This window comes from Epinephelus lanceolatus, chromosome 12 (genome assembly GCF_041903045.1).
Source record: "Epinephelus lanceolatus isolate andai-2023 chromosome 12, ASM4190304v1, whole genome shotgun sequence".
Lineage (NCBI taxonomy): Eukaryota > Metazoa > Chordata > Actinopteri > Perciformes > Serranidae > Epinephelus > Epinephelus lanceolatus.
The window spans coordinates 4,023,335-4,042,842 of record NC_135745.1 but is presented as its reverse complement, the minus strand read 5'-3'; the positions used below and the strand labels follow the sequence as shown (position 1 = coordinate 4,042,842).

The following is a 19,508-nucleotide window of genomic DNA, read 5'->3' as shown; positions in this document are numbered from 1 at the left end:
TGCATACATACACATACATACCAACAAAGAAACATAATGTACACATATGCTGTATTAATTTAAGAAAATGCTAGCGTGAAAAAGAAGATCTTTAGTTTGGTATTAAAAGAACATAGTGTTGGAGTAGGTCTAAAATCAGATCATTCTTTGGTGCATAAATACTGAATGCCATCTCACCAGACTTTGAAAATTCTTTGGGCACATGGAGGAAATTACTAGTAGTGTAGTGGAGGGTATACCCAGGTACATGGGGTAAACCCTCCAGCCATTGGAATATATAAGAGATTATATCCAAGTCCTCCTTGATAACCTACCCATCTACCTAGTAGAACACCCACCTCGCCAACTACTATTCAGTGTTAATTTCGTTGACAAAAACTACATGACGAAAACGAGACCATGACAAGCTAAAAATAGATCTTCATAAGAAAAACTAACATAAAATTTATGTTTCATGTTCGTTGATGAGATGAGACGTGATGAAAATGTTAGTAGCGGACTATCAGACATTGAAAGCCGATAACACCAGTATCTCCAAATGCCGCGTGAGGGACAGGCTGGCAAACTCCAGTAAATAGTTTGTGCCAGGATGTTTCGCTAGCCGCTGAACGGCAGCGGAGCAGCCACCAGCCTCCAGACTTCACAGCTGATCCCTGCAGGACTCCACTCAGTCTGGACTGGAGAAGGTTTATGGGTTGATGCTGTTAGACAGGCAGGTAGGAGGCTCAGTTATCTGAGTGTAGCTGTGCTGTAAGTAAACAGTCTGAACTCACATCAGTTTTTGTGAGAGGACACACGTTTAAACCTCCAGACTAACACGCTGTAGATTTAGAAAGAATTCAGGCTTTGATTAAGTTATTTTCCTGCTTACATTATGTAAGTTTACAAGGGAACTGGGCTATCTATCTACGTATCTATGTTGGATAGTAACATGTTTGATTTTGCATTGCATTTGTGTATCATATAGTATGTCACAATGTCACAAGAATTTGTGCACAATCAGTGGTCAGTGGTTTCAAAATGAGCTACCATTACTTACAGTATTTTGAAATTAATTTCCACTATTAGGGAAAAGAAAAAAGGAACTCGACTATGGATAGCCATGAGTAGCCTGCATGATTTGGACATCAGTATTTGTTCAACACATAGAGTAATTGTAGGACAACCCCTTACATGCGAACATTACTTTTCTATTTTTAAAATGGGTAAAATCTTATTTCAGTGTAGAGCTGTGTGCAGCATAGTGCTGCACGATTTGAGAAAAATGTGTGATTGCGATTTGAGTGGACAACATCGCGATTTGCGATTGCGATTACAATATAATAAATAAATGGTATCATTAGTCTTCTCGCTTGATTCAGTGTTTCCCCTACATTATTTTAGGGGGGCACTAACCTGACCTGTCATAGTTAGGCCTATTGTTATGGACAGTGCGTAAATGACCATCAACAGACTGAGCACAGTCAAACATGCTGCTCACACAGCAGCACAGCACGGCACTGTGCACACAGCGGAGCGAGCCTGTGTTGCGTTCAGGCGTTGTCACGTAATTTGTTATTATATAGTTTGTTATGGAGTCCATGATTTCCCCGTGACACTTACAAATGTTTGCGTAACTGTGCTTGGATGTTGTTGTATGAGGCTCTGGTGGCTTTCAGTTGTCTCTTTGGGCTCTAGTTTCCCGGCGCGGCGCAGGGTGGTGCAGGGTGGCGAACCCCGCGCAGAGCTAGTTTCGAGCAGCACAGCCCGAGGCGCGCTCAGTTTGGTAGTTTGGCAGACCGAGGTGCGCTGAGATGGGTGTGGCGGCGCAGCAGGGGGAGGTGTCGACAGATCCAGCTTGGCGCAGTGACAGTTTAGTGCCAAAAGACTTCGCCGGAGGTGCACTAAAAGCTCGCCAGCTGAAACCAGGTCTACTGTCAGCGCAGGGGGAGCGCAGCCGGTGTAAGCCGAAGTTTGGCTGACCGGCGGACAGTGCACACACGTCGCCAAAAACTCACAGGCAAGTTTCCAGAATGTCAGACACATTAATAATGCAATAAATACCCAAAAAAAGCACTATTCAATGCAACTATCTGCAATCAGCACATAAATGTATCTCTGTATCGACTGTCCCGTCACATCTGATGTCAGATCAAAGGGGATTGGCACCGTTTGGCACGTTTAGCACGCGTAATGGAAACCCAACCTGATTTGATTAACACAGCTACAAACTGAGTTCACATCCCTCTCAGCCAACCACAAACAGCCACAGCATCAGATAGGGAGTATATATTCAGCATCTGTCATCTTAGAAAAGTCAAAAGAAAAGAAACAGAGTGAGACTGCGAGAGAAAGAGAGAGTGCACGCACGCACGAGAGAAACGCAACATTGATTTACAATTGTGGTGACCTCCTCCCAGGCTACCTTTGCATCATCAGCACGTGGAGGTCTGCTCGCAGTTCCGTATAGATGAATTCGGCGAGCGATTTGTGTATGCCGCCATCTTGCGACGGCGCCATTGCTGTGGTGACACATCATCAATTCATTATGCTGTCATTGTGAACTGACTCTCTACAGTGACAGCATCATGAATAGCTGGATTGATGATGTTAGACGGTGGCCTCCGGTAACTGATGAAGGTATCTTAAATGAGCACCGATATTAATATAGAAATTAATCATTTGTTTGAGCAATAAGCAGGAAAGATTAGAGTAATAGGGAGATAATAGACTGTATCATTAAACACTGTGTAACATTATGTTAGCATACGTTAGGTGTGCTGACGTTAGCAAGGGGGTTAGCCGTTACAACCGTTCAATTCGTTTTTAACATGTGGTAACATGTTTTTCCGAGCCGTCTTTAAACGCACCATGAGTAGACAGGCACATACACATGCTGTCATGTTGTGATCTGAGTCAATCGCACAGACGAGACGTGTGTTACTGGACAGTGCCGCTGTGTTAACTATGTTCAGCAAACCAGCCAGCAAGAAGCAAAAAACCTTGCACAGTTTCTTCCAAACAAACCGTGTAAGTTGAGTAATGCTGTTGCATGTAGATAATGTTAGCTAAATGATGACTAATTAATAGATGCCAATATATCAAGTTAAGCTAGTTAACAAGAACACTAATGTTATTGTTAACTATGTTAAATCACTTGCTAGCTAGTTTCATGTTAGGAATAAACCCACTCCTCCTTAATAACAACTTGTGCTCACTATTGCTTTGCACATTTTTTTTTAAACTTTATTGCCACAATATAAAGAGCAGGGTCAGGGAGAAGACAGTGGACCAGAGGCCAGCAAGGATGATCATGCAGGGTCCTTATAGGTGAGGAGAGATTATAACTGGCTGAGAGAAAATATCTAGAGCACAAAAGTGACTGTGCGATTAATTTCCACAGCTATGTCACCACTACTGTTCCTAATTCTATTTATGAATTTTGCTTTGCACATTTATTATCTATATTATTGCAATAGATAGAAGAGGGACAGGGAGAAACCAGGCAGGTATCAGGACAGGGACCTGACAGCAGCACCATGTCTATAGGATAAGAGTGACTCTAAGATTAATTTTCACAGCTATTTCAGAACTACTCTTATTTGTTATGTGTTTTTAAAGGCAGCAGGTATAGGTCATGCCATTTTTCTTTATCTTGGTTAAATTTGCACATCTGTGCTGTCATATTTGATTATGTGTGCACGCAAAAAAAATCAAAGCTACATTGCATCCCCCTTGTTAAAAATTAACAATTCGACCACTGACCATATGTGTGTGTGTGTGTGTGTGGTCTGAAAAAAATAAAGGCAAAGAAAGGCAATAAAATATATTACAACAAATGCTCAGCATATTATTCAGCAGTAAATCAAATAAACATTCCTATATAAGCTGCTATATGAGCATATGATTTAAGGTTCACCAGTAATATCCCTAACTTATATGCAACTGCCACTTAAGCCTAATACAACAACAGAGATGCAATATTAGTGGTGGAACAAGCAGTACAATTTCCAACATAACATTAGCAGAGGCAAAGCAGGCTTAACAGCGTGGGAACCTTCCATACTGAATATTAACCACAGTAAATAATAAACTCTATTAACAATAAGCATGGTCACAATCACAACAAATAAACTGAGTTGCAATTTTGGCATTACAAATGAAATATTCATAATTAAGACCTCACAAGCATCCAAATTTAGCTGCAGTGCTAGCAAGAGGCAGAGCTAACTGCTACTGAGACACAGGCTACTTAGCTAAGTCAAACTCACACAACATATTTCCATATAAAACAACACAAACTGGAATAATGATTAAATTATCCATACGTAAAAGGTAGAAAGCAACTTATATTTCCTCAAGAACGCATACATGATCAGGGAAACACACAGAAAGTCCATTCAGCTTCAAAGGTCTCCGGCGTGGAGTGTTGTGGTACAGGAGGGACGCCCCAAGTTGGATAGTGCTGCACCGCTCAGGCTGAAGCATCGCCCTGCACAAGCCCCAGCGAAGCGAGAGCGAAAAGCAGCTGGGATAATAGGGACTGGCTCCGCTTCTAACATATTCGTTGTCAAGACTAGATGGTGAGTGTGTTTGCCACAAAGTTTGATCCCATCTTGGATGCCTAAACTCTCGGCGGATATCTTAAGGAGAAGCTGGGACGTGATGTGAAGTGCCGCAGAATAGAGACGAGACGACACACGGTAGATTCAGCTCATTTCACATAACTGCTGAATGTAATGAAGTGCGGGAGATGTATTACCCCCAGCTCTGGCCAGAAGGCTCTTTTGTCCGGCGATACTATGAACCCCGCCGACTAAGATCTGTGACAACAGGTGTGCTGCCTGCTCCCAGCTCACTGATAGTGCCTGAGCCTCCGATTGGTGTCTCTGGGCGCAACAGCCACTGAAATACATCTCACACTAAATGCGTGTTGTATCATACAATACGCGTGGCCTGCATGTAGGTCACAGTGCTGATCAAGACTTCATGTGGTGGACACTCTCTTGGAGGAGTGTGACATATTATGCCTGCAGGAGACCTGGTTATCCAAACAAGATCTGGATAAACTGAATGGACTAACAGGAACTTTCATGGCGCTGGTGAGTCCACTACAGATCTAAATTCCAGAATAATTCGTGGCAGGATACCCGGAGGTGTGGCTGTACTGTGGAACATTAAATATGACTCTACAGTGAAAGTGTTGAGACTGGATGTTGACTTGGCCATTAGGCTAGAGATAAATATAAATGAGAGGAGGTTTACTATCCTGAACATCTATACACCCTTTGAGTCATATCAGTCTGTAGATGAATTTTTAAATAGACTGGCTTTTATCAGTTCTTTTCTGAAGGAAAACGGATCATCTTGTGTTTATGTTGTGGGGGATTTTAATGCTGATGTGTCTGATTCCTGCTCGATTTTTGCCAAACATCTAATGCAATTTTGTTGTGAAAATAACCTTACTCTCTCCAGTAAGGCCTTTTTACCTGATATGAGTTTTACATATATTTGCGAGGCATGGCATACAACCTCCTGGTTAGATCATTGCATCTGCACAGCAGATGCTCATGCCTCATTAAATGATATAGAGATATGTTATGGATTAGCTACTTCTGATCACATTCCGATTGCGATTTCTGTAAATGTTAATAATATTCCCTCAATCACTGTTGATAATATTTTACCTTATATAGGCAAGCTGGACCGGTCCAAATTATCTCCTGAGGAAATAGATAAGTACTATTGTGTTAGTGATTCCTTCTTAAGAGAGATTAATCTCCCAATGAGCTCTTTGCTGTGTAAAGATATAAATTGTAAGAATGTTGAGCATTGCAGAGATGTTCGACTTATATGAGAGCATTGTAAAGGCCCTAAAGAAATCTACTATCCCGCTCCAGAAACAGAGATATAGAGGACATAATACTATACCTGGGTGGAAAGAATTTGTGGCTGAACAACATGCTGAAGCCAGACAGGCTTTCTTAAACTGGGTAGCAGCTGGAAAGCCTAGACAGGGCGAAGTGTTTGAAAACAAAAAGCTTGCCAATGCTAGGTTTAAATATGCTTTACATTATGTTAAGCATAATGAAAATACAATGCGGGCTGACTCTCTGGCTAAGAAGCTGTAAAGCTGGAGAGAGATTAAAGCAATGAATAATTTCAAATTTCCTCATCCAACATAGAGGGTGTATGTGATCCAAACAAAATAGCTGAGTTGTGGCGTGAGCATTATTTTAATTTATTCAGTTGTGTCAAGAGTGATAGATTTAATATGGGTCATATTGAACTAACTGAAATTACACTGATAAGTGCATCTGAAATATGTGAGGCCATCACAAAACTAGCAAGTAACAAGGCTTGTGGGTTAGATAATATCACAGCTGAGCATCTCAAATATGCCAGTAGTAGGTTATATGTGCTGCTGTCTATGTATCTAACTGGTTTTCTTATACACGGTGTCTTACCTGACTCCCTAACACATGTTGTATTAGTAATAAAGGACAAGGCTGCTAAGTTAAACAGTATGGATAACTATCGACCTATTGCTCTTGCAAGCATTCTCTCTAAAGTACTCGAGAGGGTTTTGCTTAACAGGTTGGAAGTATTTGTCTCAATGACCAATAATCAATTTGGCTTTAAAAGAGACCATGCCACAGATATGTGTATTTCAATGCATAAATACACAGATATGTGTATTTATGCATTGAAAGAAATTATTGCAAATTATGTGAGCAGAAATTTCTCTGTATTTCTTTGCTTTATTGACGCATCAAAAGCGTTTGATAGAATTAATCACAAAAAATTATTTATGAAATTGCTCTGTAGAGGTGTCCCTAAATACATTATTAGAATATTAATTTTCTGGTATGCAAATCAAACAATGCAAGTAAAATGGGGCAATGTCTTATCAACCCCATTTAAGGTCCAAAATGGAGTGCGACAGGGCGGAATTCTGTCTCCTTATCTATTTAATGTCTATATGGATGATTTGTCTAAATTGTTGAATGTTTGTAAGACGGGCTGTCTTGTGGGAAACTCTGTCGTCAACCACCCAATGTACGCTGATGACCTGGTAGTGCTAAGCCCGTACAGTGCTGGTTTGCAGCAACTGTTAAAGGTGTGCTCACAGTATGGAAAAGATTTTGACATCAGATACAATTCCAACAAGAGCAACGTCATGATTGTTAGGACCAAGGAGGACAGGAGAGTCATTTTTCTTGATTTCCACTTGAGTGACAAGCCACTTAAGACTTGTAAAGAAATAAAATATCTGGGCCATGTCATAACTGATGACTTGAGTGACGACAGAGATCTGTACAGACAGTGCTGCAAATTATATGCTTAAGCCAACATGTTGCTGCGAAAGTTTAGTATGTGCTCACCTAGTGTTAAATGTTTTTTATTCAGATCCTACTGTACTTCTATGTACACAGCACCTCTGTGGTGGCAATATAAGAACAGTAGCCTGCGGAGACTCACTGTAGCCTACAATGATGCCATAAGACTCCTCCTTCGTGTCCCAAGATGGCACAGTGCAAGTAAGCTTTTTGTGAACTCTGGTGTTCCCACCTGTGGAGCCTTATTAAGACAATTGATGTTTAAATTCATGTCTCATCCCAAAATGGGATCATATTGGCACTAACTAGCCCTAAGAGAAGCTGTTATATGTCTGGCCTCTGGAAACACTGGCATTTTAGTCTTACATGAATTTTATTGTATGATATTTATTGTATTGTAGTTTTTTCATGCTTTGGTTTTGGTTTGTTTTTGTTTTTTATCTATGGACCAATCTTGTGTCTGAAATAAAGTTATAAAAGTGTCAACTTTCTCATCATTGTTTGTGCTGAAGCTTCCAACATCTTTGTTGCTCTTTGTGCGACCAGATGTTGAGGTGATGTGATCAACTTGGGACATTTGGCTGTATTTCAGTGTTAATTTAGCCAAAGAGTTAACATAAATCAATAATTAATAATTAATCACAAGGTACAAGGTATGACTCCACTGAAATGTGTTCCCATCAACTCCTTTCACCTATGCATTGAAAGTTAGTAATTTCTTCTTTCATTGTAGGCTGCTGTTTTATAATCGTCCATATTTACAGACTGGCTGCAGTGTTTGTGTTTATGGCTTCCTGGTTGGTTCTGTAAATCCATGGTTTCTGGTTGTGGAATGATTGAACTGTCATCTGGGGTGCAGTTGCTTCTGTTGTTTCTCAGATGAAATCCACCACAATTCTGCCATCGTGAATTCATTGATGACATCGATGGAGGTGTCCTGGAACGTGCTCTATCCTCTGATTGGCTCCATTTCTCACATCACTGGGGAATGCGTTATAGTATGTTTACATATCTCAACCTCAACCAGACAGCAGTGTTTATTCTCCTTGTGGTGCAGGGCAAGCAGGAACAGGACAGCACCTCACATTCAAAACAATGACAAGACACTACAGACGAGATACAACAGTGGAAACAGGACAGGGTTACTGACCATAAAACAGGACAGCAAAATGTCATTCTGGTGTTGTGTTTTATGTGTATGTGACAGCAGCACACCCGACCCTGCCACCGGAAGCGAAACGGGACCAGGGCACAGTCACTGGGCACAGTCACTGGGCACAGTCACAGGGCCCTGGAGCAGGCTGGCAGGGCAGATGCGCTACGTCACGTGGTCACGTGTTTTGTTTGTCATTTATTACCACCTTCAATTGCTGTGAATATTATTTTCTTCCTGGGGTCCGTTTTACAAAGCAGGTTTAGTGAAAACTCTGAGTCTGTTGACCCTGAAATGAGGGAAACTCTGGGTTTTCCATTTCAGAAAGGGAGGTAACTTAAACGAGAGAAAGCAGAGTAACTCCAGCCCGTTTCAGAAAGAGAGGTAACTGAAGCTCGGTGTCAGTTACTATGGCAACTGACTCTGTGAACCTAACCTGGTCGGGAGCAGGTTTTCTTCAGTGAACCTCGAGTTTCTAGCTGTCTCCTCCCTCTTGCGCCACACATGCAGTGTGATTCATTCATTCATTTGTTTAGTGTCGCGTGGGTTTCAGTGAGTTTGATCTTCTGTCCTCAAGGTAAAGCTGGATCCTATGTGTTCTAGTTCTAAATCAACTTTTTTCGAGGCAGTGTTACTGAGGAGGGAGTTACGCATTCGTCGGGAGATTATTCACAGGCCCAGAATTGACGTATTATCATTTCCAGAACATTTTTTTTTTGTCCATCATTTATATCCATAACCTCATCCGTCGTGACATAACCAACGTCACCAACCGTGGACGTGCACTTTCATCTACCCAGATTCTTTGTGTTGCTCTTCGTTTTTTTGCAAACGGGAGTTTTTTGTATAATTACAGGTGAATGATGTAGAAATCAGTTAAAATGTATGATTATAAATCATATTCCGTTAATGACATGGTGCTGCAACCTCAGACTGGGATTAGTCATTTTTATTTCTTTTAGGATTTCCCGGTGTGATAGGGTGCACTGATGGAACCCACATTCCCATCATTGCTCCTTCACAAAATGAAGGAGACTGTGTGAATATGAAGTCCATTGACTGTCTCAAGATGTCAGACTGCATCACACTGCAAAAACTCAAAATCATACCAAGAACATGTGTCTTATTTCTAGTCAAAATGTCTCATTTCTAGTCAAAATAAATCACACCTAAAAGTAACTTGTTTTTAGACTATTTTCACTTGAAAAATAATTAGGTGGGATTGCATCTAAGTGAAGTAAATTTTAGCTTTAACACCATTCCACCTGTTTGCATCTGTAGCCTAACATTATTGTGATTGCATAAATGTATAAAATGAATTTAAACTTAGGCTACACATTGACCCGAGCAGTAATTTTCTCCCATGCCGACTCCCGTTCCTTCGCTGCTGCAGTCGTGTTACTCTTCTTCCTGAAAACAACTTCAAATTCGCAGTATGAGCGCATTAACATATCCAACTCCAGAGGAGTAAAAAAATGCAGACCTTTTCTTGTAGCTTCTTGCCATGGTGAATCGTGGTATCAGGGCTCCATTGATGATGGCTTTTTAAGTCGTGGTGCACACGCTTAACTCAGAGTGAACAAACTCTGTGTTGATTGAACCAATTGAAATCACCTGTTCTGAAACCCGTAACCCAGAGTTTCCCATCTCAAAGTTACTCAACTCAGAGTTCAGGGTTAGGCTCAGAGTTTGTTGAACCTCCTTTCTGAAACGGACCCCTGGTGTTTGTAGTTTTTGTTTTGTTAATACTTTTGTTTTTTGTTTTTATTTGTTGTATTTTACTATTCCCAATTTGGGTTGCCCCCCCCAGACCTTTAGAGGAGGGGGCTGGCCCATTTGGGTTTGATCCCTTCCTAAACTGTCCCCAGACCCTGGGGAGGAGGCCTGTTTTTAAAGGGAGTCTGCAGTAAAACTTGATTGTATTTTTAGTTGAGTTGAACACAGTGACATAGCCCTGCCCCCCCTGCCGCCCACCCCAGAGATACCAGCAACGGGTTAAATAAAATAAGAGTTGTGGTGATGGAAATGTACATTTAAGAAACTAACTAAAAACAGACAAAACAAAAAACAAAACAAACAAACATTAATCTCTCATCAATAACATTTCTATGGCTATTTGATTCCGATTTGAGCGCAAAGAAAGAAAAATAAATAAATAATAATGATGATGATGATAATAGTAATAGTAATAATAACAATAATGACAATAATGACACATATACATATACACATACCTACATACATACGCATAGAACCATACCCACCCATATACATTTGCATTACTTTATTCCCTTGTTCCTTACTATTCAGGTTGGTTGTTGAAATGTCTCCAAGTAAGCACAGAGGGGATAAAGGGATGTGGCAGCTCAGGAACAGGGATAATGACTTGTTGATGTCTTTCCAGAATTGTTTAAATGGAGTGCAGTGCCAGGTGGCGTGGACATAGCTATCAAGGATGTTTTGTGTGCAGTGTGAACAGGTTTCTGATCCAAATTCCATTTTAAATGTTTTTTTGCCCAGTGTAGTGAGTTCTGTGGAATAACTTATATTGTATGAGTTGTAGGTTGGCATTTTTAGTCATGAAGTAGATGCTTTTGCAGATTTGGGTCCAGAAGTCGGCATTGGACGGTGTAAGGGGGGTGTTTGTGATTTGGTGAAATTTCCACCAGGCTGTCAGAGTTGCTGCTATTGTTAACATTTTGAAACATGAATGGCATTTGATTGTCTGACTGAGTAATGGTAGGTCTGAATTTGAGATATCTTTGCAAAGTGTTTGTTCAATATCTAACCATATGCTGTCTGATGAGTTAGGGTGAATCCATTTGAATATGTATTGAAGCTGGTTAACCAGAGAGTAGTGGTAAAAATGTGGAGCTTCCAGTCCACCTTGTGTTTTTGATTTTTGTAGGGTGGTTCATTTAATTCTCTGTGTTTTGTTTTTCCAGTAGAATTTGTAGATTATGTAATCTAGAGATTTAAACCAGTTGAGTGTGGGTTGGGTCGGGATCATTGAGAATAGATTTCTTTATTCTGGAGGGTGTGATTTAAGCTCTGTGGAGGATCTCTAACTGTATAACTCTGGCTCTAACGGACGTAGAAATCACCATTGAGTACCTCTATATTTTTCGGCACTCTTCTTTCAAGGTTTATTTTTGGAAGTATTGTCATTTTGATGGTGGATATTCTGCCCATAATGGATAATGGTAGGTTCATCCAACGCTGGAGGTCATCATTTATTTTTTTGAGTGGTGGAGTAAAGTTGAGGTCTAACAGCTCTGACAGCCTGGGGGAAATGTTGATGCCTAGATAGCTGATGTGATTTGTGCATAAAGGAACTGGTGGTTTTTACTGGTTTATTCCAATTAACTGAATATTCTGAGATTTTGGAGAATGATTCGATGAGATTTATTGTTTCTTATAATGATGAGGGGGGGTCTTACAGAAATAGCAAAATATCATCCGCATAAAGACTGATCTTATGATGTGTGTTATGTGTTTGGTTTCCTTTTATACGGGCGTTCTGACAGATGGTGGCTGCTAATGGTTTGGTGAAAATGGTGAACAGGGAGGAAGTGGGCATCCCTGCCTACTCCCCTTGTGCAGTGTGAAATTTTGTGATGTTAGTCCATTGGTGATGACAGTTGCTGAAGGTGAGGTGTAGAAAATCTTGATCCAATTAATGAATGATTCCCCAAAGCCAAATCTCCTCAACATGGCAAACAGAAATTTCCAGTTTACCCTATCGAAAGCTTTTTCTGCATCAAGGCTGGCTATGATGGTTCCTGGTTGTTGTAGTGATGGGTAATGCATGAGGTTAGATAGTCTGCGGGTGTTGCTGGATGTGTGTCTTCGATGGATTGTGGATGTGGTGACTTTTTTCTATTCTTGGGGCTAGTACCTTGCCGATGATTTATATGTCTACATTGATAAGGGAGATGGGACAGTAGCTTGATGGAAGTGTTGGATCTTTGTTGTGCTTTAGGAGGAGTGAGATTGTGGCTGTGTTCATATTTTCAGGAAGTCTTGAATATTGTTTAATCTCGTTTATCATTCGATTAAAGAGTGGTGCTATGATGACCCAGAAGTGCTTATAGAACTCAGCAGGGAAGTCATCAGGACTGGGTGCTTTATTGTTTGGCATAAGTTTGAGGGCAGTGGAAAGTTTAATACTATTGAGAAATGAGTGGATATCTTTTTCAATTGGATCTTTTTAGTTACGTCAGTGTTTCCCACAGGATTTTTGGAGAATATGGGGAGTCCGAACATTCTAAGGGGGTCCGGGAACATGGTCCCCCGGCAGAAAATTATGTAAATATTTGATTTAAATGATCTTTGTGCTTCAATTATTTACAAGTAAATGTAAATTGTGTAGCCCAATGTAACAAGTAGAAGTACATATAATTTACTGCAAATTACTCAAGTAAAAAGTATTCTGCAAAACAACTCTTAGAAAGGTTTTTTTTTTTTTATTTGGAAACATTTTTGCATGTATGTACAGGGTATGTAATGCATTACTACACACCCACTGGATAAAATGCATTTCATATAAGTAGCCAGATTTGCTTGCTCAAATACTAGCAAGTAGTAAAAAATGTGCCATGTCCATCTGTCCATGTACAGGCTGCAGCTTTAATGCCCTCAGCCCAGATTTAATTTTCAAATTCTTTATTGATAATGGAACTTCATTTCACGGCCTATTAGCCTGCTGCTAAATGACTGCCATGTGTTGGTGATATTCCAGAGATAGAGGAAGAGAGAGAATGGAAATGAATGAGAGAGTGACAGAGAGAGACACATAAAAATGTAGGCCACAGACAGACTGAAAAGTAATAATGAATTCACTCCATTAAATGAGCTCTTGCCTGAGGTCTGGAGATGTACAGTTGGAGCTGGATTGCCAGTAGCTGCAGTATGTGTGCGGCTCAGGCAATGAGCCATATAGATGATATTTTCCTCCTCTTTAAATGCACTTGGCCACTTTTAAAATGTGTTCTAGACAAAAAGCAAAATTCCAGCCGTGCTTCATCTACAAATCAGGATTAGAGAGATCCAAGAAATCACTAAGTTTGGTAAATATGCAGGTTTTGTGTGTCAGTTTGAAATCTGCTCTCACTGTTTCCTCCAGTTGTTAACTTAAAATAGGTTTAAGGTTAAATAAGGTTGAGTTGAGAGCTAAAGCAACCCGGTCTCACTCCAAAGTAGTTGAATACCGGCGCTTGGGCAGTGACTTCCGTCATCAGACGCAGACAAAAAAAAGCCCTCCTTTCACTCTAGTATGATATGTGGCTGGTTGCCATTATTGTGTAATGGTGCCCGGCAGCATCCAGGGGAAACCCAATGAAACAGCAACATAAGATAAGGGGGTGAAAGTCTGAGTAGGGCAGATGGGAGGGGTGGTGAATGGATCCTACAACCTCCCACTTTCACCCAGGAGGCCATTGTTCACTTCCCATATAATTGTAAAGCCAAATCCTGTTCTATTTTTCTAAACCCAGCCACGTGCTTTTGTTGCCTAAACCCAACCACATGTATGTGTTGGCAAAACCTAACCACGTGCATTGGTTGTTGAAGGGAAAAAAAAACGTAGTTTGCAGTGTTGTACTGATGTAGTGTATTTATTTTGAAAGAGACTGTATGCAAATTGTACATTTCCTGTGAAAATGGAAGTGTATTCTAAAAAAAACAGACAATACAGGTTCACAGGCTGAGGCTGACATGGCGTCCCAGAATGTCCTGTCATGTCATATCTGGATGTGGAAAGTCCATGACCAAACATCTATATGTGACAAGAATTTAGTGATCTCACCCTATTGTCAAACTTAAGTTGGGTAAGAAGCCTGGATCAAAGGCCGGGCATGGAATAACCAGGACCAGCACTGCGGGATAAACTAGTTAACTAGTTAAAGCCAGCTAACATAGCGTTAGCCTGTGTTAGCCAGGGCCGAAGTTTTGTGCTGACTTCGGGGCTAACCCCCTTCACTTTCCTCAGGAGCTGGGAAGGAAGACACAGGAACTTTACTTGGGTCTTTTTAGCAGTGTTTATTAACAGACAAGGTGAAACCCACACTCTACACTCACTACGACTTGACAGCTTCACTGTTAATTTTTTCTCTCCCCCGATCTCCAACACCTGTCTACTCCATCACTCCATCACCTGAGCACCATCACTCTCCACCACAAGCTCACTAAACCCATACATGCAGTAAGTTATTCCTTAAAATCCCCCTCCACTCAAAAATTATGTTCCCTAAAATGTCTGACCTTGTCTATATACTGAGATTTGTTCCCTTCTTATGTAGGAAGAGCACATTGAAAAAATATTAATCATAACAGACAGAGATTTTTTTATGTACTTTAAAATATGACTGGAGGGGAACTTTAAAGCAGCGATGCTATTCACATAACTTACAGTATATTTTAAAATTAATTGTATGTATTTCATCTGATTATTTGAATGGACAGGCAAACACTAGGTTAACAGCAGATATCTGCATGAATGTAAGCGTGTCACAGCCATGTACATCACTTTTTTAACGTCTCCTGGAAACCATTTTCCTAATGTACTTGCGTTTTTTATTTGCATGTGTTTTCTTAATTTGCATTGTGTTGAGCTCTCAGGCCTGCTGTACTATAGCCACATCACAACCAGGAGTTTTTGTGCAACCTGACTGTTACAGTTCCAGTGATTTACTGTGTTTATGCCAGCATTTGCTTACAACTTCCGATGTAACTCTGCACTGAACCAACTGTGTTTTATATATGGATACAAGTAGAAAACTGTTTAAGTGGGGAAAACATTTGCTAAGCTGTGGTGACCAACCTGATCAGAATACCTGATTATGTTTGCTCAGGTAATCAAAAACAAAATGGTGAGAAAAAATCAGTAGAGAAACGTTTGGTGTGTTGTGCCTTCCTCCTTCTTGATGCACTGTTACATGTAATGTTTTGTCCTGTCTGGTTGATGCTGAAGCATTCTTTTCTCCATTTCCTCCAGGTATTTTCATACCATCTACCTGGGCGTTAGAAGTCGTCAGAGTGCTGAGACGGAGCGCTGGCGTTACTACTGGAGGATGGTCTATGAGTTTGCAGATGTGAGCATGCTGCATCTACTGGCCACCTTTCTGGAGAGTGCTCCACAACTGGTGTTGCAGCTGTGTATCATTATACAGACACACAAGCTCCAGGCTGTGCAAGGTAACACATTTACTCACAAGCACACACAAAAACACACTTGTCTTTCTATACTTGTGAGGACTGTCTCTGATGTAATGCACTCCCTAGTCGTCAACCCTAACCTTAACCGTCACAACTACAGGCCTTACTCAAACCCTTAACCTAAAGCCTAACTGGCATACTTTTAATACCTTGTTTTAAGAATTTTTTTTAAGGATGTTTTATATTTAGAGGAGTTAATTTAATTTTGCACAATTTCTCACTTTCTCACTTCCACTTCCACCCATAGGTGCCCTAATATTACTTTAGGCCCTGGGCCTGCGGATTTTTTGTAGGCCCTTCCCTCCCTTCGCACTATGCCATGGCAATATTAATTCAGAACCCCTCCCTCAATGGACAGCAACAGTAATAAGTAAACAGAAAATAAAACCTATCAATATCAGACAATATTTCAACAAGTCAAGTTGTCAAGGCAAGCCAAATGGGCCTGTGCACAGAGTGGCAATACGAAAAGGTCAGTCTTTTCATTTAAAAACCCACAAACACCTCCTGCCTGCTCTTCTCCAAGTCAGCACCACTTCTTTCTTCCCTCTACCTCAGCACCCAGTCCTCCGTCCTCCTTTACAGCAGCAGAAGGGTTTCTTACCGGCTTGTGGTCTTCTCTGGCTGCCTGCTCTTCCCTCTTCCTCAGCACACAGCCCGCTCATGATGCTACAGCTATCTGATTTGTAAATGAGAAATTACAAAACACCTCCATGACTTCCCTGGTCAAATAGTGGCGGTGCAATTATAAAATATGTATTGTGTATATAAATATATATGCCCCGCTGGTATAATAAGCAGGCCAAAGGAGGAGATAGAGGCCACTGATATCATAACAAGGAAGCTTCTCACAATGCATGCAGGGTTTCATCCCAAGTTCAGCACCCTGAGACTGTTACACTAAGCGTAGTGAGGGGGGCTGAGGACTGGTGAGCGTCAGAGCCACTGTCCACGACGAAACAATCAAGATCCAGGAAAACATCAGGAAGATGGCTCCCAAAGATGAGCTGCTAAGTTAATACATCGAGCAGCAGAAACCCAAGAGTGCAGAAGAGGAGGATAAACCATCATGCCCCTGCACAGCATGTACCACCAACAGATTGAAGAAGTGGCCGACATCAAGAAATCCTGTGGCTCCCCAGTGGCTGGAAAAGGCTGGACTGAAAGACAGTGCAGAAGCACTAATCATGGCAGCACAGGAACAGGCACTTAGTACAAGCTCAACAGAAGCAGGGGTCTACCACACCAGACAGGACCCCAGGTGCAAGCTGTGCAAAGATGCTCCTGAGACAGTTCAGCACATAATAGCAGGGTGTAAGTACGCCATAACCAAATGGCTGGCATAGTGTACAGGAACATCTGCTCTGAGTATGGGCTGTCAGTCTGGATCTGGATGTCCAAAAGAATCTGGTGTCCTCCATCCTGACCTTAGGACTTCCAGATCCAGACTGACAAGCTGGTGATGGCTAACCAACCGGACATTATGTTGATGGACAACCAACGGAAGAAAGCAATGGTGATAGATGTAGCAATCCTGAACGACAGCAACATCAGGAAGAAGGAACACGAGAAGCTCGGAAAATACCAAGGGCTGAAAGAGGAGCTAGAAAAGATGTGGGAAGTAAAGGCAACAGTGGTGCCAGCGGTAATTGGGGCACTTGGGGCTGTGACCCCTAAACTGGGAGAGTGGCTCCAGCAGATTCCAGGCACAACATCTGAGGTCTCTGTCCAGAAGAGTGAAGTTAAGCTCAGGTCTCATTAGGCCCTTAGAGGCTGGGGAAAGAAGGCTATGTCCATGCCCACATACGTATCTAACATAAAGCATAAATAAGCCAGCTCAATATCCAACTTAAAAACAGTGTTTTACGGAGCTGCTGTTGAACTATGCTGCTCTGTCTTGCCTGTCTGTGCACTATCAGTGTCCCCTTTTCGTGCAACGTTATTGCGACATGAATTTGTTTTTCATTGGGTGAGGAAATGGACATGTGATACTTGACGCTCCGCAGGTGGGGTGGCTCAGGTAAGCTTGTTAGAAAATACCATGGGTGTCAGGCAGGTGGGTCGTTAAGTGACAAAGCAGTTTTCTTGGTGAGATATTAACAACCTACCGAAACATTGTGCAATTGTCCTACTTCCACCCTATCTTCCTCTCTCTCTGTCTCTCTCACACAACAAGCAGCTTTATCATCGGCTTCACTGCACTCAGGCTTTCCATCTGCAGAAGTCTGACATATTTAAATCTGTCATAATGCCCAGTAAAAATATTTCCCTCTGTATACCTAACACAACAAGCATGAAACCACTTAAAAGATGGGTGAGTAGGCTACTTGCTGTCTTCCTGTGTTTGTACTTTATAAACAGAAAACATGTTATATTGTGGAAATTACTGGAAGTGACATACAATGTAGCCAACAGTAAGTAGGTCTTTATCAGTGATGGTCATTAGAAACTTTCAACCCCAGTTTGCAGGACAGTTTCGGGTTACTGAATAACATACATGTTTGTGGGTTGCACGGGGCAGACTGACTTTCATAACGGGTCGGGTTGGTGCAGGCTTACGAAAACCCTGACCTATGCATCACTTATAGTTTGTGTGAGAGTGTTGGAAAAGTGTCAGTTGCGAGTCATGGTTAATGCTTTGCCAGCCCTACAACACCATATTTTCTGTATCAAATTACATGCACGGGTGCAGGTAGAGCTGAGACCTGTCCAGGGTGTACCCCGCCTCTCGCACAACGTCAGCTGGGATAGACTCTAGTTCCCCCGCGACCCCTAACAGGATAAGCGGTTACTGAAAATGAATGAATGAATGTAATATAATCAAAGAAAATGCTCTAGGCTAATAGTTTACCCCTGCTTGTAGTGTTTGTTCCCATGAGGTGGCACTGGAATCAAACCCATTGTGTCTCTGTTTGCGTGCTTTTGCAGGTATGACAGCAGCAGCCTCCCTTGTCTCTCTAGCCTGGGCCCTGGCCTCCTACCAGAAGGCCCTGCGAGAGTCTCGCGATGACAAGAAGCCCATTAGCTACCTGGCTGTCATCATCCAGTTCTGCTGGCACTTCTTCACGATCGCTGCAAGGGTCATCACCTTTGCCCTGTTTGCCTCTGTGTTTCAACTCTACTTTGGCATCTTCATCGTCCTGCACTGGTGCATCATGACCTTCTGGATTGTCCACTGTGAGACAGACTTCTGCATCAGCAAGTGGGAGGAGATTGTCTTTGACATGGTGGTGGGCATAATCTACATATTTTCCTGGTTCAACGTCAAGGAGGGACGAACAAGGTGATAAAGTTCAACTCAACTCTGTCAATCAGTGTGACATAGACCTGAAGAAAAGAAATCTGCATCAGTGGCTTGTTTTTTTTTAATACATTTATTAGGATACCATACCATACAACTACACCAACAACTACAACATTGTCAGTTCACATTGAAATTCATTTTGCATCCTTAGACACCTCCACTCAAGAAGTTCACAGACAGACATACAATTTAACAAACAGCATATTCCCATAAAAAGCACACCAAACAGTCATGACCATGGAACATATCACATAATATCCTCAGATTCAGATCTCAATAAGCAGTACACTGATTTTGGTTTAGCAACAGGATAGACTGGTGTATAAACCAAATTTTCAGCCTGTTGTATTTAAATGGGGGGACTCTGAATCACCTGTTGGAGGGCAGAAGTTGGTATTATCTTAATTTAATTGAAGTTCTTTATTATTCTGTTTATTATTGTTTATTTTGAAGACAAGGCACATTAAGTTCAATCAGCTCTGTGGTGCTTAAAACAGATTTACGATGAGCTGGGAAG

The 19,508-nt window shown here is 41.4% G+C and overlaps 1 protein-coding gene across 1 annotated transcript in view; it reads left to right on the top strand.

Annotated features, from left to right (window-relative positions):
* xkr4 (XK related 4) overlaps positions 1-19,508 on the top strand; it is a 56,518-nt gene that overhangs the window by 21,336 nt on the left and 15,674 nt on the right. Inside the window, exons 2-3 of the mRNA XM_033651344.2 lie at positions 15,467-15,666; positions 18,616-18,970. Of these exons, the coding sequence (XP_033507235.1) occupies positions 15,467-15,666; positions 18,616-18,970 (555 nt within the window). The remainder of the gene's footprint in view (positions 1-15,466; positions 15,667-18,615; positions 18,971-19,508) is intronic.